Source organism: Oncorhynchus kisutch, linkage group LG27 (assembly GCF_002021735.2).
Source record: "Oncorhynchus kisutch isolate 150728-3 linkage group LG27, Okis_V2, whole genome shotgun sequence".
Classification (NCBI taxonomy): domain Eukaryota; kingdom Metazoa; phylum Chordata; class Actinopteri; order Salmoniformes; family Salmonidae; genus Oncorhynchus; species Oncorhynchus kisutch.
Genome location: NC_034200.2, coordinates 4,512,208 through 4,535,000, shown reverse-complemented (window position 1 = coordinate 4,535,000; position 22,793 = coordinate 4,512,208). Strand labels below are relative to the sequence as shown.

General features: G+C 44.0%; 3 protein-coding genes across 8 annotated transcripts in view; 1 reads left to right on the top strand and 2 right to left on the bottom strand.

Annotated features, from left to right (window-relative positions):
- Positions 1-2,288: 2,288 nt before the first annotated feature.
- On the bottom strand, positions 2,289-12,889 carry LOC109865350 (mitochondrial ubiquitin ligase activator of nfkb 1-A-like). 3 transcript variants are annotated; one of them, XM_020453449.2, is made up of 6 exons: positions 12,758-12,889; positions 6,381-6,552; positions 5,813-5,900; positions 5,526-5,646; positions 4,681-4,912; positions 2,289-4,486 (listed from the first exon to the last, which is right to left on the bottom strand). In XM_020453449.2, the coding sequence occupies exons 1-6, from the start codon at positions 12,817-12,819 to the stop codon at positions 3,986-3,988; spliced, it is 1,176 nt and encodes a 391-aa protein (XP_020309038.2). In that variant the 5' UTR covers positions 12,820-12,889; the 3' UTR covers positions 2,289-3,985. The 3 variants fall into 3 exon arrangements, with proteins under 3 accessions (XP_020309038.2, XP_031662364.1, XP_020309037.1); XM_031806504.1 differs by having other exon boundaries at positions 6,381-7,439; positions 12,758-12,856; XM_020453448.2 differs by lacking the exon at positions 12,758-12,889 and adding an exon at positions 7,328-7,561.
- Positions 12,890-13,138: 249 nt separating this feature from the next.
- On the top strand, positions 13,139-21,492 carry LOC109865349 (dol-P-Man:Man(5)GlcNAc(2)-PP-Dol alpha-1,3-mannosyltransferase). Of its 2 annotated transcripts, none has more exons than XM_020453444.2 (9): positions 13,139-13,541; positions 15,920-16,019; positions 16,352-16,499; positions 16,687-16,847; positions 17,063-17,183; positions 17,362-17,567; positions 17,773-17,849; positions 19,491-19,635; positions 19,881-21,492. In XM_020453444.2, the coding sequence occupies exons 1-9, from the start codon at positions 13,358-13,360 to the stop codon at positions 20,035-20,037; spliced, it is 1,299 nt and encodes a 432-aa protein (XP_020309033.2). In that variant the 5' UTR covers positions 13,139-13,357; the 3' UTR covers positions 20,038-21,492. The 2 variants fall into 2 exon arrangements, with proteins under 2 accessions (XP_020309033.2, XP_031662363.1); XM_031806503.1 differs by lacking the exon at positions 13,139-13,541 and adding an exon at positions 13,584-14,989.
- vwa5b2 (von Willebrand factor A domain containing 5B2) overlaps positions 21,425-22,793 on the bottom strand; it is a 35,786-nt gene continuing 34,417 nt past the window's right edge. For all 3 annotated transcript variants that reach the window (XM_031806502.1, XM_020453442.2, XM_020453443.1), the window contains one exon: positions 21,425-22,789. In XM_031806502.1, coding sequence (XP_031662362.1) covers positions 22,553-22,789 — 237 coding nt within the window. In that variant the 3' untranslated portion in view covers positions 21,425-22,552. The remainder of the gene's footprint in view (positions 22,790-22,793) is intronic.

Genomic DNA, 22,793 nt, shown 5'->3' with positions numbered 1-22,793 from the left:
TAAACCAGCCTCCTTGGTGGCTCTTGCTTGACATTGGCTCTGGTGACACGGGGTTCTCACAGGAAATCATTACCTGCTCCTTTGAGAGCCTGTATGCGCACAGAAGTCGGAAGTGTCTTACTCACGCACGTCTTTTCCCGTAGCTACAAAGCAAAATCACACAGCAGCAGCGGGTGAACGAGGATCACAAATGCCACTTTTAAGCAAATTCTCCGTTGATGGGATAGTTACACTGTAGGCTCCATGGACAATTTACAAATTCATCGCTGACATGTTATTTTAGAATGCAGGGAGTAGGCCTACCTCTTTTCCAGAGGTTAAAAGCAGTCTACACACACCATTATACAATTGTATGCCTTTAACAAAGCCTATTTCTATACAGTGATGAAGTATCAACCAATAACATTATGGCCTAGTTATTTCATAGAGGGGTGTTTGAAAACATGCAGTTCAATATCGATGTAGGCATATGGTTTTTGCAGGATGCTCTCTTGTTAGGCGAGGGAGGGCGGTTTCTAAACGCACAAGATAAATCAACTTCAGCACGATGGACAGTACCCGCGCACATTTGCGTCTTTCGCGATTTCTGCTATGTTTTGTTTTGAACATAATATAACCGAGGTAAAGTTGGTTTTATATTCAACATTCAACAGACATTCGCCAAATAATATAAAATACATTTAATTCCCTTATCCACAATAACCTTTTGAATTGCATAACAACTTGAAATACATCAAATCATGAACATTATATTTAATAAAGGCCCTTAGTCTGTTTTTTCCGAGCAATTGCATAGCCTACATGAGCTCATGGGTTCTCTTGAAGTGTTTGATTAGATTTTCAATTACATTTGCAGCTGTAGAACGTTTTGACGATCTGGGAACCCATGCCAAATATTTTCAGTTTACATCTTGGGCACTGTTCAAAAGCATCTTTCTCTTTACAAGATATTTGCGATGCGGCATCTTGCTACTTCTCATACGTTTAACTGACTGGATGTCACTGCACCTTCTTTGGCGCATACTGTCCTCTGTGTTGGAGCCTCTGAGGGATGATACTGTTGGGACTACCCTGGCTTCGGAGAGAATGTCAGCGTTATGGGAGTTGGCCACATCCCATCGTGAGACATCGAAACGAATATTAGAAAAAAACTCAAGGTTATTTTCATATGATAATATTGAGATGTCTCACCACATTTTCCTGCTTGCAGAGCACAAGGAAGAGAGACATGCTTTGGATTGAACAGAGGCCAGGACAGACGTTGTGCAATTGGTCCTTCCTCTAGTGATCTACCTTCCAGCAAATCCCATTGTGAGAAATATCATTCATATTATCAGAGCTTAGTGTTGATAGTGTACATACGTCGATTTGTGTCAATTATAAATTATATATTTTCCTGTATATTCTCTATATTTTGTTTATTGTTGCAGCACAATTTTACAGAGTCAAATTCCTGTACTTGCAAATATATTTGGCAAATAAAGATGATTAGTTCTCCAAATGTCCCATAACTCATATCAGGAGCTCTGACCTGATGTTCCCCGCAGGTTAAACTTGTCATAGTTCAATAATTGTCATAGTTCAGTGGAAAATGTAGTTATTATTATTGTATTATATGAACAGCAATATCATAAACTCACAGCAGGTAACTTGTCATTGTTCGTATAATGAAACAGATGCAAGTAGGCCCCCTGGTGGCCACTTTACTAATCACATGTATCATGGTAGAATGTGCATTGGTTTGAAACTGGTTTGGTGAGGGATCACTCTTGTAAGTTCAGCATGTACTGCAAACCTGAAGAAATTCCTGTCTTTAGCGTCATGACATGTTGAGGTTTAAGTTACCCCCAAGCGCCACAGCTGTTATTCTGCCAGGGAAGCTCATGAAGGATTCTCTCAGACTGCCCCCCCCTCCCCCCAGGAAGATTTACGACACCTAATCCCCCACCTGCTCCTCACTCACTCACCCCTCACGCATGCCAGTTAGTTTCTCAACTTTTCCATTTCCTTAGTGTCCCAAAACTCTGTAGGTGGCTTTCTATCTTTTCCTCCCCTGTGCTTGTTAGAGATGACAGAAATAGCAGGGTAGTTGACTCAAGACAGCAAACCTTTCAGAGTACATTGGGGTGAGCAGTGTTTCACCGGGGGGGGGGGGGGTTACTGTCGGTTTAAGCAGGTTAAACCTTTGCATAAAACAAGCTATACTTTTTTGACAATATTCAACATTGGGTTATCACAAATTCAGTGTGATCAGATTGACTGTATAAATAATGAGAAGTACAAATATAGAACTTTTAAAGCCTGTTATGATAAATTAATTGCCCTTTAATATTTTAGACCACATGGAGAATTCAATACATCTTTCAATGTGGAACATTTAGTAGTAATTTCATAGTGTAAATACCAGGTGAGCTGCACCTTTGCACCTTTTCTGGTATTTTGTGCTGGAAAACGGAGCGGGTCGAGCATAAAACACCAACCCAGTTACCCATAGATAGGCTAGAAATGTTAACGATTTCAGAAATGTTCTCAAGCTCACATTCAATTGCCCCCCTCCCTGTTGGAAACAAGCTTCCACCCCATCAAAGCAATTTGACAGGAATCTTTACAACAAAAATCAAATTGGTGGAACGACCGACCCCCCCCTTCTTACACCAGGAGTGAAAAATAAGGCACAAGGCAAGCGATAGTACTACAAACGTAAACACCTCTCTATCCATATGCACACTTTAATTATGAGAGAACTGCATTCCCAGTATCTATACTGAACAAAAATATAAACTTAACATGTTAAGTGTTTCTCCCATGTTGCATGAGCTGAAATAAAAGTTCAGAGAAATGTTCCATATGCATAAAAAGCTTATTTATCTCTCAAATGCACAAATTTGCTTTACATCCCTGTTAAAAGAATTTGTCCTTGTCAAGTTAATCCATTACCTGACAGGTGTGGCATATCAAGAAGCTAATTAAGCAGCATGATGATTACACAGATGCACCTTGTGCCGGGCACAATAAAAGGCCACTAATATATGCAGTTGTCACACAACAGATGTTTCAAGTTGAGGTAGGGCGTGCAAGAATGTTCATCTTTCTACCATAAGTAGAAATGTAATTTTAGAGAATTTTACAGTATTTCCAACCGGCCTCAACTAAAGACCACGTGCCCAGGAGCTCCAAACCCAGCTTCTTCACCTGGGGGTGTGCTGAGGAATATGCCTGTAATAAAGCCATTTTGTGTGTGTGTGTGGGGGTAATTCTGATGGGCTGGCTCCCCAGTTGGTGGGGCTGGCTCCCAAGTGCATATGTCCAGGCCCACCCATGGCTGCGCCCCTGCTCAGTCATGTGAAATCCATAGTTTAGGGCCTAATGAATTTATTTAAATTGACTGATTTCCATATGAACTGTAACTCAGTAAAAAAAAAAAAATCGGTGTATTTATATTTTTGTTCAGTATATAAACATGTATTTACTATTCAAAACCAAACTCAACAGCTGTTAGCTTTATAATACATATGCATTTAAGTGCTTCAAACCTCAAAGATTCACATTTTGTTAATACAGTAGCGGCACCTAGCCTATTTGTGTTGAGAATGCCAACAAGCATTCAGGTGATTATTACAGTGTAATAAGTACAGTGATGGTTTGCCTGGTCTATCAAGAGTTGGTCTCTCTCTCTGACATTGTGAGGGGTTTAAGGACTAGTGTGTGCATGTCCTGCTCTGTCTTGCTAGCTTAGGCCTCTCCTCGGCTCTCCAAAGTTGTATTTTCAGGGTGACTGTTATCATCACAGTAGAGTTCGGTCCTTCTGCCTCTATGTGGAGAATCATCTTCAAGGTTTTACAACCAGCCTAAATGTCAATTATAAAATGTCTCCATTCTATCACCTTGACCTTGTCTTTCTAGGAGTACAGGTAACAACACCCCAGGGGATACATACATAGACCCACCATGAGAACACACATCTGTTCTACTCCCAGGCTGGGCATCAGGCCTGGTAGAGGGGCACCACCCTCTTGATGGCCTGCCGGCATATGGGGCAGGTGGGCTGGGGCAAGGCCTGGTAGCAGCTGTAGCAGCAGCACACGTGCCCACACTCCAGCAGCACACAGCTACGCGGCTGGGTCAGGCAGATCACACAGGCATTTTCTAAGGGTGCCTGCTCCCCAGACCCCTCTTGTGTATCCCCAGCCGTAGACCCTTCCCCCGTCCCACCAGCACCCAACCTCTCAAACCGTTCCTGGTCCCAGCGGACCCTCAGGCTGCGGTAGTAGCGGTGGCCCAACCAGAAGAGGATGGCTGACCCGGCCAGGGCGAACACAGAGGCCAGGACCTGCCAGACCACCGCTTGGCCCTCCTGCTCCAGCCGCAGGGACTCAAAGTCTGCCGTGGTGAGGAAGTACTCCGAGCCGTCAGTGGGCGGGCGGAGCTTCAGCACCCGGTCGGTGTCCAGGATGAGCTCGCCTACACCTGTCAGAGTGGCGCCAACCTAGAAATACAGAAAGACTAATTGGATTATGGAGCAACACACTCACTATTTAGGGGCAATAGTAACCTCCCTCACCCTAAACACAATAGAACATTTTGGGATCTTATTGTGGAATTCTGGGAATGAATACACTGTTTTATCATAAGTAATCTATCAGTGATATTGCTACATAAAAAAATGTACTCAAACCTCACCTTGAGCATCTCCTCAGTCTCCAGCTGGCCTTTGGGCTTCTCTCCACTGAGGTACTGCCCGATGATGTCGGTAAAACCATAGGTGGCCTGGTGGAACTTCTCATGGATGATCTCCATCTCTAGACCCGAGGCCTCCAGGGGACACAGCACCCTCACGTTGGCCTGGCCCGACCCGACCAGGCTGAAGGGCACCGCGTTCACCCTCTGGTGCAGCACACGCTCACTGTCCGTCCTACACAGGAAGGGGGGGGGGGGGGGGGGGGGGGGGAGAGAGTTAGAGGAACAAAGATTATTCACAATTCATTCATGATTATCCATAATCATGGTAGCATCCACATTAATGTAGAAGACTTCAGGAACATCTTATTTACAATAAAAGGGACTCCAAAATGACAAAATACATTATTCACCATTTAGTTCCTATTGGGCAAAACAATCTTTAACACAATCAAAACAAACTGCAAATGCATCCAACAAGTTTGTAACCATTGCGTGCTAGGAATATGGGACCAATTACTAACCTTTTGACTACTTTAATATACTATAAGTGAATTTGTGGAGGAGGGGGGGGGGGGGGGGGGGGGGGGTAAATATACATCAAGTGGTTTAATTTCTAAATGGTAAAACAGATATGAAAATCACTTCAAATACCGTTGCATCATATGAAACATTTACATACAAAATACTGGAGTACAGAGCCAAACGTACACATGTTAACTTCAGTGAGGAGTGTATATTTGATGTCAGACGGTCCTAGTCATATTAAAGTTTATCATTCAAAGTGGTAATACAGATGTACTAGTCTTTCACATTACATTTGGAGTGTCAATCAGGAGTGTTTCTACCAGGTGTGAGACAGGCTATTCCACACCAGCTTGTGTTCCCTCAGCATAAGTTTCTGCACCACCCCCACAGTGCCTTCCTGGAACTGACTCCTCAAAGGCTCCCCCAGAGGCTGCACTGCCCCTACACACACACACACAATGGATAGAGACATCAATTATACAATCATACTAAGAACTGCCCCATCACACCAATAAGTGAGAGAACAGGGTCTAGTCAATATCATAATACAATGATCTTAGTGATACACTCAAATGTTTCCCATTGACACAGATAACCATATGCCTACCTTCAATGACAACATACTGCAGACACTTTCCCGGTGTCACGTTCAAAAGGTCTGCCAGTTTCCCATCCAAAGTCAACTGTGGTGCATCCTGAAACATCAAGCAAATACAGTCATTTCTGTTTAAAAAATCCCCATGTCTGAAAATTAGTTTTGTACTTGATTTACAATGTGTAAAGACTACGGCCTAGACTCAATTCGTGTTGCGGAAAATCCACGGAACAGCGCAATTTAAATGTAAAAGGTCATTTCCATTTGAGACGACATATGGAGCATGCAGTCACTGAATGTTGGAACGTTGCCTTAAATTTCAATCGCACTATAATGTGGATCTTCAGCAATACGGATTGAATCTAGGCCGTAGTCTGAAGGAATAGATACAGGGCAGACGACTAACATTACGGATTGAATCTAGGCCGTAGTCTGAAGGAATAGATACAGGGCAGACTACTAACATTACGGATTGAATCTAGGCCGTAGTCTGAAGGAATAGATACAGGGCAGACTACTGACAATACGGATTGAATCTAGGCTGTAGTCTGAAGGAATAGATACAGGGCAGACTACTAACATTGAGCTTGTCCACCGTTTTCCTCTTTTTCCTGTAGACGTAGTAGAAGAAACCAGATATAGCCAAGCTGGTGCCTAGACACAGCCCTTCCACCGTCCTCACTGGAAACTCCTCCATCCCCCCCCCCAACACACACTCCACACCGTGTCTTCTCACCCCCCTGGTAACAGGCCTACAGTTCAGAGACAGACAGACAGACAAGTCATATGAAGGATGTTCTTCAGCATGAAAGCAAGGGGGCCATGCGTCACTCAGACGAGCTACAATTAAATCTTCAGCTGCACGATTCTCTTTGAAATGTCAGTGAAATGCTTGAAAATGTCTATCATTTTAATTTGACAGCACAGTGTCAGAGAACGCTGGTTGCTATTTATTTTCAGCACTTTGACAGTAAACTGGATGAGGCTACTCAGAATGCAAAGATGCACAAAAATATGTTGGGTATTCACATTTGATTGGGTTAGGTTATACTACGTTATAATATAATAAGAAAATACATTTCAAATATATCATAATCCTATACTATAGTATTACACAGATAATTATGACTATTTGCATATTCAGTGCCTTCACTCACAAGCACAACAAAGTTGGAAATGTGTTTCATTTCATTGATGACTTACAATCTGTGTAGGTGGCATTATAGCTACCTTTTTGAATGGGGTAGCTACATCAGTCTTTCTAGATGGCATATGATGAAGGCGCTTGGGTTCAAATACCAGACTTTCAGGTGATTGACACGGTCTTTACATTCCTTGGCTAACTAGAACTGGTTTAGCTAGATAATAACAAATTAACGCCTATTGATGAAGGTATTTTCTTCCCATGGGACTTTCGTAAAGAACACCAACGGTCGGTCTGAATGTGAGCACGGATCACTTGCGGTACGGTTTTTCATATGAGCGAGAAATACTTTTCTAAAAACAAAAGGTTAAATGACTACACACCTTCATAGGGTTAGTGTTCCCATACAGCCATATCTCTATGTTACTGCGGAAGACAGACGGAAAACAGTGGCAACCACCTCTGCTGATTAGCCATCTAGCACACGCCAAACACCTGTGTATAACAGAAGAAGGCCACCAGAAATGTGTTGTAACTAGGGTTGCACATTTTGGGGAATATTCAGAGGTGGAAACTTTCCGTGGGGATTAACAGGAATATATGCAAATTAATATTAATACCATTTAAATGTAGATGGTTTTTGAATTGGATATATTTACCATATCATATGGAGACAAAAACTAACCGTTTACCTTATAAGTAGACATAATTGCAAATGATTAAATCCTTCCAAATGAAAAAATTATATTATTTTTACGAATTGAACTTTAATTAAATGAGTTGACTCTTCACATGGGATGATTTCACTCAACAACAAAAGGGAATATTGAATGATCCATCGCATCTCCCCAAAACGTTCTCAACATCTAGAAAATAAAGCTTTGATTGTCTTTCTCTCCGGCTTCCATCTCTTCTCCCTGGACCTCCTCAATGTCCACCTCTTGAACATCAGACTCACCTCATCTTCACTGTCACTTTCCAACCGTGTTGAGGATGGCTCGTTGTCAGGCTCAAAAAGCCTCAAATTTGCCCGGATGGCCACCAATTTTTCAACCCTTGCATTGGTCAGCCTGTTGCGTGCTTTGGTGTGTGTGTTCCCAAAGAAGGACCAGTTGCGCTCTGAGGCAGCTGATGTTGGTGGGATTTGGAGGGTGATGGAGGCAACAGGGTAAAGAGCCTCAGATCCACAAAGTCCCTTCCACCAGGTGGCTGATGAGATATGTTGGCACGACTTCCAAATTGCATCTCCATCCCAAAGCCCTTGCTTAGAAATGTACTTCGCCAGACTGCCAAGAACCTTGCCCTCATCCAGGCCAAGGTGGCGAGACACGGTAGTGATGACACCACAGGCCTTGTTAATCTCTGCACCAGACAGGATGCTCTTGCCAGCATACTTGGGGTCCAACATGTACGCTGTGGCGTGGATGGGCTTCAGGCAAAAGTCTTCACGCTTTTTGATGCATTTCAAAACTGCAATTTCCTCTGCTTGGAGCAACAGTGAAGTGGGCAGGGCAGTACGGATTTCTTCTCTTACATCTGCAAGCAGATGAAGGGAGACGGATGGAATTGTCTCCTTCAATCTGTGCAATGGCTACTGCTATAGGTTTCAGGAGTTTCAGGCTGCTTACCACTCTCTCCCAAAGTTCATCATCCAAGAGGATCCTCTTGATGGGGCTGTCCATATCAGCAGACTGTGATATGGCCATTTCTTGGAGAGACTCCTTCCCCTCCAGGAGACTGTCAAGCATGATGACAACACCACCCCAATGGGTGTTGCTGGGCAGCTTCAATGTGGTTCTCTTACTCTTCTCACTTGGTTTAGACATTAATGGCTGTGTGTTGAGTTATTTTGAGAGGACAGCAAATTTACACTGTTATAAAAGCTGTACACTCACTACTTTACATTGTAGCAACGTGTCATTTCTTCAGTGTTGTCACATGGAAAGATATAGTCAAATATTTACAAAAATGTGAGGAGGGTACTCACTTTTGTGATACACTGTATATGTACATAGGTAGGAATAAAGGAACTAGGCAATAAACAGTGTATGTGATGAGTCAAAAGAGTTCAATGCAGATAAATAGTTAGTCTGGGTAGCTATTTGGTTAACGGTATTATGGTTTGGGGTAAAAGCTGTTCAGGGTCCTGTTGGTTCCAGACTTGAATCAGTACAGCTTGCCGTGAGGTAGCAGAGAGAAGAGTCTATGACTTGGTGGCTGGAGTCTGAGAATTTCTAGGGCCTTACTCTGACACTGCCTGGTATAGAGGCCCTGGACGGCAGGGAGCACAGCCCCAGTGATGTACCAGGCCTACGCACTACCCTCTGTAGTGCCCTGCGGTCAGATGCCAAGCAGCTGCCACACAGCCAGTCAAGATGCTCTCAATGGTGCAGCTGTAGAACTGAGGATCTGAGGGCCCATGCCAAATGCACTATGGTATATTGAACACTGAGCTATAGTCAATTAACAACATTCTCAAGTGGGTGTTCCTCTTGTCCAGGTGGAGGGCAGTGTGGAGCGCAATAGAGATTGCGTCATCTGTGGATCTGTTGGGGCGACTGCGAATTAGAGTGGGCCCAGTGTGTCTGGGAGGATGGTGTTGATGTGAGCCATGACCAGCCTTTCAAAAAATTTCATGGCAACAGATGTGAGTGCTATGGGGCAATAGTCATAGACAGGTTACCTTAGTGTTTTTGGGCACAGGGACTATGGTGGTCTGCTTGAGAGGTTGAAAATGTCAGTGAAGACACTTGCCAGCTGGTCAGCGCATGCTCTGAGTACACATCATGGTAATCCGTCTGGCCCCACGGCCTTGTGAATGTTAACCTGTATAAAGGTCTTAATCACGTCGGCTAAGGAGAGCGAGATTACACCGTTTTCTGGAACAGCTAGTGCTCTCATGCATGGTTCAGTGTTGTCTGTCTCGAAGACAGCATAGAAGGAATTTGGCTCGTCTGGTAGGCTCGCGTCACTGGGCAGCTCCCGGCTGGGTTTCCCCTTTATAATCTGTGATAGTTTGCAAGCCTTGCCACATGCATCAGAGCCGGCCTAGTAGGATTCAATCTTAGTCCTATATTGACATTTTGACGGGTCGTTAAGAGGTCATAGCTGGATTTCTTATAAGCGCCCGAATTAGTGTCCCGCTCCTTGAAAGCGGCAGCTCTTGCCTTAAACTCAGTGTGGATGTTGCCTGTAATCCATGGCTTCTGGTTGGAATATGTACGTATGGTCTCTGTGGGGACGACGTCGTCAATGCACTTATTAATGAAGCCGGTGACTGATGTAGTAATTTTCTCAATGTTAAATCGGATGAATCCCAGAACATATTCCAGTCTGTGCTAGCGAAACAGTCCTGTAGCTTAGCATCCGCTTCATGGGACCATTTCCATATTGAGTGAGTCACTGGTACTTCCTGTTTGAGTTTTTGCTTGTAAGCAGGAATCAGAAGGATAGAGTTATGGTCACATTTGCCAAATGGAGGGCAAGGGAGAGCTTTGTATGAGTCTCTGTGTGTGGAGTAAAGATGATATGGCGTTTTTTTACATCTAGTTGCACATGTCATTTTTACCAGCATGTCACGAGACAGATTTCAGTTTCCCTGCATTAAAATCACTGGCTACTAGGAGCCTCTGGATGTGCAATTTCTTGTTTGCTTACGGCCCTATAACGTTTGAGAGCAGTTTTAGTGCCAGCATCGGTTTGTGGTGGTAAATAGACAACTACGAAAAGTATAGATTAAAACTCTCTTTGTAAATAGTATGATATACTAACTCAGGCGAGCAAAACCTTGAGACTTCCGTAACATTAGAGATCAGGCACCACCAGTTGTTAACAAAGAGACACACACCTCCCCCTTAACTTTACCCAAAGCTGCCGTTCGGTCTTGACGATGCATAGAAAAACCATCTAGATATACAGTACCAGTCAAAAGTTTGGACACACCTACTCATTCAAGGGTTTTTCTTTATTTTACTATTTCTACATTTGTGAATAATAGTGAAGACATCCAAACTATGAAATAACACACATGGAATCATCTAGTAACCAAAACAAGTGTTAAACAAATCAAAATATATTTCATATGAGATTCTTCAAAGTAGCCACCCTTAGCCTTGATGACAGCTTTGCTCAACCAGCTTCATGAAGTAGTCACTTGGAATGCATTCCAATTAACAGGTGTGCCTTGTTAAAAGTTCAATTGTGGAATTTCTTAATGTGTTTGAGCCAATCAATTGTGTTGTGATAAGTTCAGTAGAGTTAACTGCACCTCAGTTAAGTAACAGATACATCTCGACATCAACTGTTCAGAGGAGACTGCGTGAAATCAGGCCTTCATGCTCGAATTGCTGCAAAGAAACCACTACTAACGAACACCAATAAGAAGACGAGACTTGCTTGGGCCAAGAAACACAAGCAATGGACATTAGACCGTTGGACATCTGTCCTTCGGCATAATGAGTCCAAATGTGAGATTTTTGTTTCCAGCAGTGTCTTCGTGAGAAACAGAGTAGGTGAATGGATGATCTCTGCATATGTGGTTCCCACTGTGAAGCATGGATGTGTGATGGTGTGGGGGGTGCTTTGCTGGTGACACAATCAGTGATTTATTTAGAATTCAAGGCACACTTAACCAGCATGGCTACCACAGCATTCTGCAGCGATATGTCATCCCATTCCATCTGATTTGCGCTTAGTGGGACTATCATTTTTTTTCAACAGGACAATGACCCAAAACACACCTCCAGACTGTATGGACTATTTTACCAAGGAGAGTGATGGAGTGCTGCATCAGATGACCTGGCCTCCACAATCACCTGACCTCAACCCAATTGAGATGGTTTGGGATGAGTTGGACAGCAGAGTGAGGGAAAAGCAGCCAACAAGTGCTCAGCATATGTGGGAACTCCTTCAAGACTGTTAGAAAAGCATTCCAGGTGAAGCTAGTTGTCAAGAGTGTGTAAAACTGTCATCAAGGCAAAGGTTGGCTACTTTGAAGAACCTCAAAATATATATTTTGATTTACACCGTTGGTTACTACATGATTCCAAATGTGTCATTTCATAGTTTAAATGTCTTCACTGTTATTCTACAATGTAGAAAACAGTCCAAATAAAGAAAAACCCTTGAAGGTGTGACTTTTGACTGGTACTGTATATTATCTCATTCTTCCAGTTGATAGGATAGACTCCAATGGAGCTCGTCTAGTTAGTTCTCTAGTGATTGTAAGCTCGTTTGCCTCTCTTGCGCCGTCCCTTCCTTTTTGAGTCCGGGTGATTCGAGCCTGGTCCAGACTACTTGATTAATAAATATTTATCTAAATCGAGGATAGTGATTGCTGTTCCCGATGTCCAGAAGCGGTTTCAGTCATTGGTAACGATGGCGGAAATATTATGTACAAAAAAAGTAGCATAATCGGTCAGGAGCCCGTAAAATGGCAGCTAGCCACTGCAGCACCATCTCCCCCCCATTGCACAACCATGCAAAACCATTAAAGCCCGTTCTAAGATGTAGCCGGCCCAGAACTACATTTAACAAAATATCACGTTCAACATTGACATGCCATCTCAGATACCTAAGCTGCTGGCCCACAGAGTGGCTATAAACAATAATTACAGTTGGTTAGCTAGCAAGCAAATGTTTTGTTAGCGAATTGAAATATTTTGCTAGCTTGGAAGACCTGCCATTGACCTCTAACATATCGTCTTAAATGTCCGCAAAGGTTAGACCATAACATGACAACAGTATTTGTGCACTCTTTTGCAACAGCCAAAGGGTCAAATCTGACTTAATCAATCAGTATTGTACATTTTTACCTTTCAAAAACACTAGTTGTCTTCGCCGGAAGAATTGGCTTTTTGTTTTGATCACATGACATGTTCTCCTTCCTGGAAACTACGCATCTTCGGGTGAAGCCAATGGCCCTGTTCCCTGGGTATTTCACTTAAAGATGCACTGTAAAGAAATTGCTCTGCCTTCCTGGACACAGAAATTCGAATCCTTTGTCTAATTTCAGTTTGTGACCAAACAAGCGAGTATTATACCATTTAAACCGCTGTGAAACATATTTTCCATAAAAAATATTGTATTTTCAGCTGGTGTATAAAACCAAAAGTAAAATACGCAAAAACGAAAGGGAAGTTTAGAAAGGGAAGTTTAGAAATAGCGCACAGAGAGCACATCTGCCGCGTCTTTGGCTTGCTTTCAGTGAGAATGAAAGATCAATAACAAACATTTTTCTCGGTGGCATCTTTAATGACCAATGGAATGGTGTAAAATGTACAAACTCTTCCCACCCGGGAGACCGGGTCATGCAAAACGAACTCCCCAACGACTGGTTGAAGCTATACTGAATCATGTGACGGGGTACTAATGTACTGTTGCTGCCGCGCCACGTAGCTATAGCGTAAGCCGAAATGGCAGGAGGTGTGAAGAAAAAATCATCACCTGGTCCACTGTCTCGAGTGTGGGCGACACTTCGAAAACTATGGCAGGAGAAACATTTGATATTATTCCAGGCGGAGTACACAATACTGGTCGCCTCTGTTCTGTGGTTCCTGGAGATCGGAATAAACATATGGGTCATACAAAAAGTAGCATGTAAGTAGCTAGCGGTTTAGCTTGAGCATGCGGCTAGCCTTAAAAGGATACTTCGAGATTTTGGCAATGAGGTCCTTAACATTGAGGGCCATTATCTACTTCCCCAGAGTCAGATGAACTCATGGATACCAGTTGTATGTATATGTCCAGTATGAAGGAAGGTAGTGGTAGTTTCGCGAGCCAATGTTAACTGACCTTAGCACAACGACTGCAAATCTATGGTATCTACTAGCATGCCTAATATTCAACTCTTAAACCCTTATTATTCGTATGGTTTTCAGTCGTTAACTTCGCCCACGTTTGGCTGTACTACAATTCCGAAACTGTGTTTTAACGTTTAGAAACGTCAACAATCATATGCGAACCCGTTTTTGTAATCTATGCCCCTTATCTTTCGTATCGGCAATAAACTCTTGAAAAATATACACTTACTGCAGCAGTCCTGCGCTGATCCAAAAGCTGTGTGTGCCTCCAGTTGGCGAACTACAGTACACTTTCTCCCTACCCAGTTACAGTTACACTGGCGTTCAGAGCATGCTAGTGTAACAGGTGTGAAACGGAGAGCTAGTTAGCGTTTCAAACGTCACTCGCTCTGAGACTTGGAGTAGTGATTCCCCTTGCTCTGCAAGGCCGGCGGCTTTTGTGGCGCGATGGGTAACGATGCTTCGAGGGTTGTCTGTGTGCAGAGGGTCCCTGGGGCGAGGAGAGGGACGGAAGCTATACTGTTACACTAATTAGGACAGGTGGATTTCCATCTGTCTTGCGTAAACGAGCGATGTAACCTGGAAATATGGCTGTGAGAACAATAACCCAAACACTGTCGTGTTATAATTTAACCATTTGTTTTTTAAAGTATATTTGTCGCTGATATGAAGATGGCAACGTTCCTTGTTTCCAAAACCGTACCGCAAGTGATGCGTGTTAACCTTCAGAACGCGCATACGGGCCATTAATGTTCCCCCGACCAGAATATACATGCTTCTTCTGGCAACAACACTTAAACTTGCCACAGCTATTGAGAGCTACATATTTCGTCCATACTAGGCAACATCACAAGGGACCGTGACCACGTCTGTAAATTCACTTTGACAGTTGGCACTACAGAGGCTAACCCATTCATAGACTCGCCTAACTGCTTTGGCCCCTATTGACTGTAGTATCTTCTGCTGGGGGACTTTTGTTAAGATCCCAGACACTCGTTCTGACGTTAAAATACATCGCTTGCGGTATGGTTTGGCAACATATCTGTTAAATTACTGCACACCTTTGCTTTATAGAGTTATGGTTTGTTTTCCCACATGGACATATCTCCATGTTACAGCGCTTATTACAGACGACACCAGTGCTATCTAGCGTGCTCAACACCTATGTAAATGTAACTGTGGAGGAAGTGTAGTTCATTGGTTCGAGGTAAACAGCGGTATGGAACTGTGCAAACCTGCTACACAGTAAGTTAATCTCTTTTTATTTGAAATATTCTTTATTGCTGAAATGAAAGATAAGTTCCATATGTTTGGAAAACCGTATCACAAGCAATTACTTATTATTTAGGTTTCTAAATGTTGAAACAGTGTCAGGATTGTAGGTTCACATGGTCCCACCAGTGCTTATAGCTGAGAACCCTTGGTATAAAGTAGAATCCATTTGGTTCTTGAGAGCAAGTAGGAAGGGTCAGAAGTAATTTAAGTATCTTGTTCTTGCAGATGCTTCGTTCTCTCGATTCGGAAGAAAAGTCTATCTTATAAGTGTCTGTGTTCAGCTGCAAGTGGTTCTACAAAAAAAGAGAGTATTCATTAAGATAGTAAAATCCACGTTTTTCACAGTAAGGCGTTCCATCGCCATTTTAGCTGCCAGACATCTTGCATTTCCCAACATCTTTGCAGGAACTAGTCATTTCTATGCACCATCGCCACTTGTAGAAGCAGATAGTGCATCACACAGTGCGACCAAAACAAAGATCTACACCCAGTCCAGGCATTTCTCACTCGATACAAAATGTTGATTTTACTACCTTTTTTAAATATTCTCTGGTTTTTGGAGAACCACCTGTAACTCAACATAGACATTTATAAGATACTTTTCTTCCGATTTGAGAACGAAGGAAGTATCAGCAAGAACAGGTCAATTGAAAAATAGCTTCCAACCCTTTCTACTAGCTAAGATATAACCACATATGGGAAAATTCACATATCACCGTTTTTAATGTATAGCTACAGTTTCCCTTTCTTGTTAGAATTTTTTTTTCTTTGGTAGTTGCTGCTGACCTGTTCTTACTGTCACCTTATTGTTTAGGTACCTTCATCCAAATTTTTTGAATGTATATGACAAGTTATTGCCAATGCAACTGGTCATTCATTGGTGAATGTCTTCTCCTGCAGACACAGAGATCGACTGGAAGGCGTATATGGATGAGGTAGAGGGAGTCATCAACGGCACCTACGACTACACCCAGCTCAAAGGAGACACAGGCCCTCTGGTGTAAGTTCCATACCCTATACGTGGCACTCTACAAATTAAGGAACCAGGTTCCAATACCAGTATTGGCAACCCCGGGGATGTATTCATTAGCCCGATTCCATTGCAAAACATGTCTGTTGCAAAACCTTTTGCAACGGAAATGGTTTCCCGTTTTCTCTAGGAAGCAAACGAAACGGAGGGACCTACCTGAATTTGTACATGCATTTGAATCTTCACCAGACCCATGACAAAGTATTGCACTTTTCCCTGTGTGTGTGTCTGTACGTGTCTGACGTGTCTTGACGTGAACAAGATCACAGTCTTGAAACTGATTTCTGAACCTACCTTTCCAGGTACCCAGCAGGGTTTGTGTACATCTTCACAGCGTTGTATTACGTTACCAACCATGGGGTGAATATCCGCCTGGCCCAGTATTTGTTCGCTGTCTTCTACCTGCTCACTCTGCTACTCGTCTTCAGGATATACCACCGCACCAAGAAGGTGAGATGCAACACGTATTCCTTTGTACGCTGTTTTCCAAGGTGACGTTGTTTCTTTGGTACTTAGCTAGTTGTCATTACCCAAAATATATTTAGTTTTTATTGCAACTTGGAATTCATCACTTTATAATACTGTAATCTATTCCATGATTTTAAAAAAGGGCCATTTTGACTCTCCTCCTCTCCAGGTTCCTCCCTATGTGTTCTTCTTTGTGTGCTGTGCCTCCTACCGGATCCACTCCATCTTCGTCCTGCGTCTTTTCAACGACCCCGTGGCCATGATGATGCTGTTTGGGGCCGTCAATTTTTTCTTGGACGGCCGCTGGACTTTGGGCTGCGGGCTCTACAGGCAAGTGTAAACCCTGGTTCTGCACAGCTGGAGCCCAGCTCAGTTCAACTTCGGTTTGATCATTTCAGTTTAACTTGGTTCAGTGTGCGGGCCAATATGGGACACCTTTCATGATAATAACACTCTAATTTAGATTGGCTGAACTCAACATCTGACTGTGGTAGCCCCTATCACATGGTCTGAATGACAACTTCCTCTACCTCTGCTGTGGACAGTTTAGCAGTGTCTGTGAAGATGAACGTGCTCCTGTTCGCCCCGGGCCTTCTCTTCTTGCTGCTGTCTGAATTTGGCCTGATGAGGACCATACCCAAGCTTTCTCTCTGTGCTGCCATCCAGGTTTGGACCTCCTTCATCTGCTTCAACTGTTACGTTTAAATTTTACTCACAGCCTCTTGTCCCCAGCGTTCCATCCACTTTCCACACTGTGTGGACAATTAGGATTTGCATACTCTATTTCCATTCTGTTGATTGTCCATCTTTACTCCACCTCACCTCTCTCTCTCTCTCATCACAGTTGTTGCTGGGCCTACCCTTCCTGATGGAGAATCCAATTGGTTATATGACCCGGGCCTTTGACCTGGGTCGTCAGTTCATGTTCACATGGACAGTGAACTGGCGCTTCCTGCCGGAGTGGCTGTTCCTGAGTCGCTACTTCCACCTGGTGCTCCTGGCTGCCCACCTGCTAGCCCTGCTGCTATTTGCCCTGCGCCGCTGGAAGAGGTGAGAGAGGGGGCTACTGGGGTTATCTCTAGCACCAGAGATGTTCATGGTCAGGCCAAAACTCTTGGCCCTAGTGGAGCCTAAAAGGAGATACAGCCTAAATTATATTTGTACACCAAGGGGCCGTCTGGCCATCTCTGCTTTTTTGTTGTTAACCAGGTGCGCTCTCTCTCTCTGAATTAAACCAACACATGTTTCTCCTCAGGCCTGAAGAGAGCATCATGGAACTGCTGAAGGAGCCAGACAAGAGAGTCCTCCTTGCACAGAAACTCACCTCAGATCATATCCTTTCCTCAGTCTGTCTCTGGAGTCATGACTAGAAACAGTACCGGTGTGTTGTTCTGTATCTCTAAACACACAGTTATTGTAATTTTTTTGTCATTGATCTATACGCTATACTCTAATGTCAAAGTGGAAGAAAAAGGTATTAAGGAAAATAAGACATTAATGTATCTTCATTAGATAAGTTTTCGACTCCCTGAGTCAATACATGTTAGAATCACCTTTGGCAGTGATTACAGCTGTGTGTCTTTCTGGGTACGTCTTTTTATGACTTTTGCACACCTGGATTGTACAATATTTGCCTTTTTTTTCCCCCCAAATTATTATTCAAGCTCTGTCAAGTTGGTTGATGCTAGACAGCAATTTTGAAGTCTTGCCATAGATTTTCAAGACAATTTTTAAATCGAGTGGTGCAGCAGTCTAAGGCACATTGCAGTGCTTGAGGCATCACTACAGCCCCGGCTTCGATCCCAGGCCCTTTCACAGCTGGCCGTGACCGGGAGACCCATGAGGCGGCGCACAATTGGCCCAGCGTCGTCCGGGTTAGGGAAAGCTTTGACTGGCCCGGGATGTCCTTGCCCCATCGCGCTCGAGAGACTCATTGTGGCCGTCCGGGCACCTGCAAGCTGACTTCAGACGCCAGTTGGACAGTGTTTCCTCTGACACATTGGTACGGCTGGCTTCCGGGTTAAGCGGGCAGTGTATCAAGAAGCAGTGCGGCTTGGCAGGGTCGTGTTTCAAAGGACGCATGGCTCTCGACCTTCGCCTCTCCCGAGTCCGTAGGTGAGTTGCAGAGATGGGACAAGACTGTAATTGGATATCATGAAATTGGGGAGAAAAAGGGGTAGAAGGTTGAGAGCCATGCGTCCACTGAAACACGACCCTGCTTCTTAATTAAAAAATATATAAAACAAGTTAATTCCTTTGCCACATGTTTTGCAGTATTACTCTCGTGCCTTATTGCAAACAGGGTGCATGTTTTGGAATATTCTGTACAGGCTTCCTTTTCACAGTATTGTGGAGAAACTACAATGTTGTTGATTCATCCTCAATTGTCTCCAGAGCCATTAAAGTCTGTTTTAAAATTACCATTGGCCTCATGGTGATATGCCTGAGCGGTTTCCTTCCCATCCGGCAACTGAGTTAGGAAGAACGTGTGTTTTTTATTTTTGCCCATCTACCAATAGGTGCCCTTCCTTGCGAGTCATTGGAAAACCTCCCTGGTCTTTGTGGTTGAATCTGTGCTTGAAATGCACTGCTCGACTAAGGGACCTCAGAGAAAATTGTATGTGTGGTGTACCGAGATGGGGTAGTCATTCAAAAGTCATGTTAGACACTTATTGCACGCAGAGTGTGTCCATGCAACTTCTAATGTGACTTGTTAAGCACATTTTTACTCCTGAACTTATTTAGGCTTGACATAACCAAGGGTTGAATACTTACCGACTCAAGACATTTCTGCTTTTCATTTTTTATTCATTTGCAAAAAATTTAATTTTGACATTATGGGGTAGATCAGTGACCCAAAATCTCAACTTAATCCATTTTAAATTCAGGCTCTAACACAACAACATGTGGAATAAGTAAAGGGTGTGAATACTCTCTGAATGCACTGTATGTTAGACCTTAACAGCTGATCACAGATGGTGCTGATCCTCTTCACGTCTAACTTCATCGGCATGTGCTTCAGCCGCTCGCTGCACTACCAGTTTTATGTCTGGTACTTCCACACCCTACCCTTCCTGCTCTGGAGTGGAGGGGTCAAGAAGCTGGCTCACCTACTCCGGTAAGGGGGGGGGGGGGGGGGGGGGGGGGGGGGGGGGGGCTTTTGGCCGTGATGTGTAGAAATGGGAAGGGTCCTAACTTCCAACATACATTTTCACAAATCTTAATTGACATCCATGTAGTTTTCAGGCGTATGAAGGATTGGGAACATTTGCTAATTTTAGTCTACTATAAATTCTGAGCCTTGATGGTTCAAAAGGCCTGTTATTGTCAATCATTGTCCTTATCTGGTCTTTCTGTGGACAGGGTTTTGATCCTGGGTCTGGTGGAGCTGTCATGGAACACCTACCCGTCTACCATATACAGCTCAGCAGCCCTCCACCTGTGTCACCTCATCATGCTGCTCTCCTTGTGGTTCGCCCAGCCCCCAGCCCGCCAGGGAGAGAATGCCAAGAGCCAGTAAAATTAGCCCCTAGAGGACCCTCCCGTCCACCCTAGGCTGGTTCTCACCCCTCGCCTCACCGTGTCTTACCTATTTCCTCATGACACACAGGAGGTTATTGAGGTGGAGTGGGGTCTGTCTTTAAACGCATCGGTTTGTTGCTACCACACACATCGCTGTAGCTCTGCTAGCGTATAGCGGTACATACAGGTGAGAGAAGGGACTGAGTGAGACTGCATGTGGGGTGTATTACGATTTGGCAGTCGTGCAGGTTTGTGGCGTGGGAGGAAGCTGAAAACAATTAGGATTCTCAGGTTAAAGAGTGAAATAATACAAATCTAAGAGTGGGAGTCTAGTGGTGTGGAGAAACGCTGAATGTTTTGCTGTGTCGTCTAGAACATCTTAGGGAAGGATCTCTTGCTTGCAGTATGTTTTGTGTCAACTACCTTTTCTTGTGAAGTATTATCTGGTCTTGTCGATAATCGAGTGAGAAACTCTTCGGTCCCCATGCTGGCAACCAGCTGTTCTGAACCTCTGATACTGGACCATTTGTTGTTGTAAAGATGGTTTCTATGTGCGTTTGTCTTAACTCCGTATCAGGGAATTTTTACTTTGCTACAACTTATTGACAAAGCTTTGAATTGAACTGTCCTCTGCAATAGATTCTAGTCCTCTAACTCAGTTGGAAGAGCGTGGCGCTTGCAACGCCAGGATAGTGTGTTCGATTCCAGGGACCACCCATACGTAAAAAAAAAAAAATGATGCACGCTTGACTAAGTTGTTTTGGTTAAAAGCATCCGGTAGATGGCATATATTATTATATTAAATATTTCTGTTTGTCCTTAACTCCATACCTGGGAATTTTTACTTTACTACTTATTAATGAACGCTTTAAATTGAACCATTCTCTGCAATAAGCTTTTGGTGCCCCCCACTGGGCACAATAGGAATGACGTTGCCTAGCTAGCACAAGGCTTATCATAGGCAAATACGTAATTATATATGTCATTTCATATAAGAATATGACCATGCAGAACTAAGCTGTTGACTGTCATGAATATCTGTCTATTGTTTTCATTTTCTAATAGTTTCTTTCAGAGAATGTGGATCAGTGTGTGCACTAGACTAAATAGAAGAGTCCCATTTCCCACATCCAGATTAAGCCTACACCTGGACGAAACACTCACTAAGGTTATTTTAGTCCAAGAATAGGCTTAAATGAATAGTTCCGCGTGGCAACATATTCACGTAATTTTGCAGAACTTTCCTTTTAATCCGAGTAGGAAACTGTCCCTTTTTTAAGTGTTAATGTTCTTTAATGAGCTGCCATCGGTGATATTTAGTGCTCATATTTGTTTGCTGATGTTTGATTTGCATGACTGTTTTGTGTTACACATGAAGACAGAGATTGATTCCAAAGGTGTGTTTTATTCTGTTCATAAAGATGTGAAAATAAAAGGCATATCTCTAAATAAATTTGAATTAAATGTCATTCATTCACAAGCATACATTTGAGTCATTTAATTGTACACTAATGCAAGTTAGACAGACTACCCAGTTAATAGGTCATTCAGGTGGAGAGAAAATAGAGCAGTGACAAAATCTACTAAATCAAAGTAAGGTAAGCTTTACATGATCAAGTCAATATTGTACTTAAAGGCCTCTTGGGTTAGTCAAGTAGTGTTTGCACCGTCAAGTCTCAATTTACCTAAGTCAATGGCTTTTAAATGATCTTGGCACTGGGGAAAATGGAATCTGTTTCTTTTATGTAGACGGGGCACAGACGCATTCATATTAGCAACCAGAGGTGCAAATGCCATTTTTTTCAACTGAACCTGATTTTAAAAACAAATGATTCAAGGTAGGAGGCAACTGCACCAAAGTTCTAGTAGGAGAAAACACTGGTAACTATCGCATGTTGTCGTGACGGTAATAAGTCATTTCGCATATTGTGGTGGTTTTAACATGGTGGCTATGTGGTCACATGTTGTTGGGATTGTAGCAGAGCATGTTGAGCTGGATGTTCTCGTCCCAGTGGCGGAGCAGCATAAACAGTTGCCTGGCAGCCCCCTTCAGCCCGGCCAGGTCCACCCCCTCCGGCAGCTCCTGGCCCCGCAGCCAGAAATCCGCCTTGGCTGCCACCAGCTCCCACTCCATGAAAAACCCTGCACAGCGGTGCTCTAGCCAGGCCAGAGCCACGGCCGTGGCCCAGCTCGAGCCCTCCAGGTCCCCCAGAGCTAGCTGATCGCTCCCCTGGGGGTCTGGAGCTGCTGGATCCAACAGAGAACCCTCACAGACGTCAGTCTCTGAGCCGCGCCCGCTGTCTGCTTGGGTGGTCTGGGGGATAGGGCCACCTGTCGTGTCAGGAGAGCCTTCCTCGGAGCTAGGGGGGTCGGGGAGGGTCTTCAGGGGCTCTTGGCACCGGTCGGAGAAGTGTCTCCTGCAGAGTCGGGGGTCCAGGATTAGGGGAGGGTCGTCAGGGGTGTGGGGGCCACCCAAGGGCTTGGTACCAGTAGAGGTGTGGTGATGGGGGAGACTAGGAGGCTTGGTAGAGGTGGTGGTGTGGTGGAGGGGGGGTACCAGTTGGGCGTGTGGTAGTGGTGGAGGAGGGGATTGTTGGGGCGTTGGGGGAGGTGCAGCGGAAGGGGGGGCTGAGGCTGCTACGGTGGAGGCTGTAGGGGGAAGCCCTCTTCAGACGGTCCAGGGGGATCTGGATACAGTCAGAGTAGACCTCTGTCAGGAGGAAGGCCCCAGACGCCAACTGGAGACGCACCTGT

What these genes read in the sequence shown, in the direction of transcription:
- LOC109865350 (XM_020453449.2), bottom strand. Translation starts at nt 12,819, where the DNA reads ATGTCATGTGATCAAAACAAAAAGCCAATTCTTCCGGCGAAGACAACT. An exon ending in GCAGTATGTTGTCATTGAAG is followed by an intron (nt 5,647 to 5,812) that starts GTAGGCATATGG and finishes GTGTGTGTGTAG; the next exon opens with GGGCAGTGCAGCCTCTGGGG. An exon ending in AATAGCCTGTCTCACACCTG is followed by an intron (nt 4,913 to 5,525) that starts GTAGAAACACTC and finishes CTTCCTGTGTAG; the next exon opens with GACGGACAGTGAGCGTGTGC.
- LOC109865349 (XM_020453444.2), top strand. Translation starts at nt 13,358, where the DNA reads ATGGCAGGAGGTGTGAAGAAAAAATCATCACCTGGTCCACTGTCTCGA. An exon ending in TTGGGCTGCGGGCTCTACAG is followed by an intron (nt 16,848 to 17,062) that starts GCAAGTGTAAAC and finishes TGCTGTGGACAG; the next exon opens with TTTAGCAGTGTCTGTGAAGA. An exon ending in AAGCTGGCTCACCTACTCCG is followed by an intron (nt 19,636 to 19,880) that starts GTAAGGGGGGGG and finishes TTCTGTGGACAG; the next exon opens with GGTTTTGATCCTGGGTCTGG.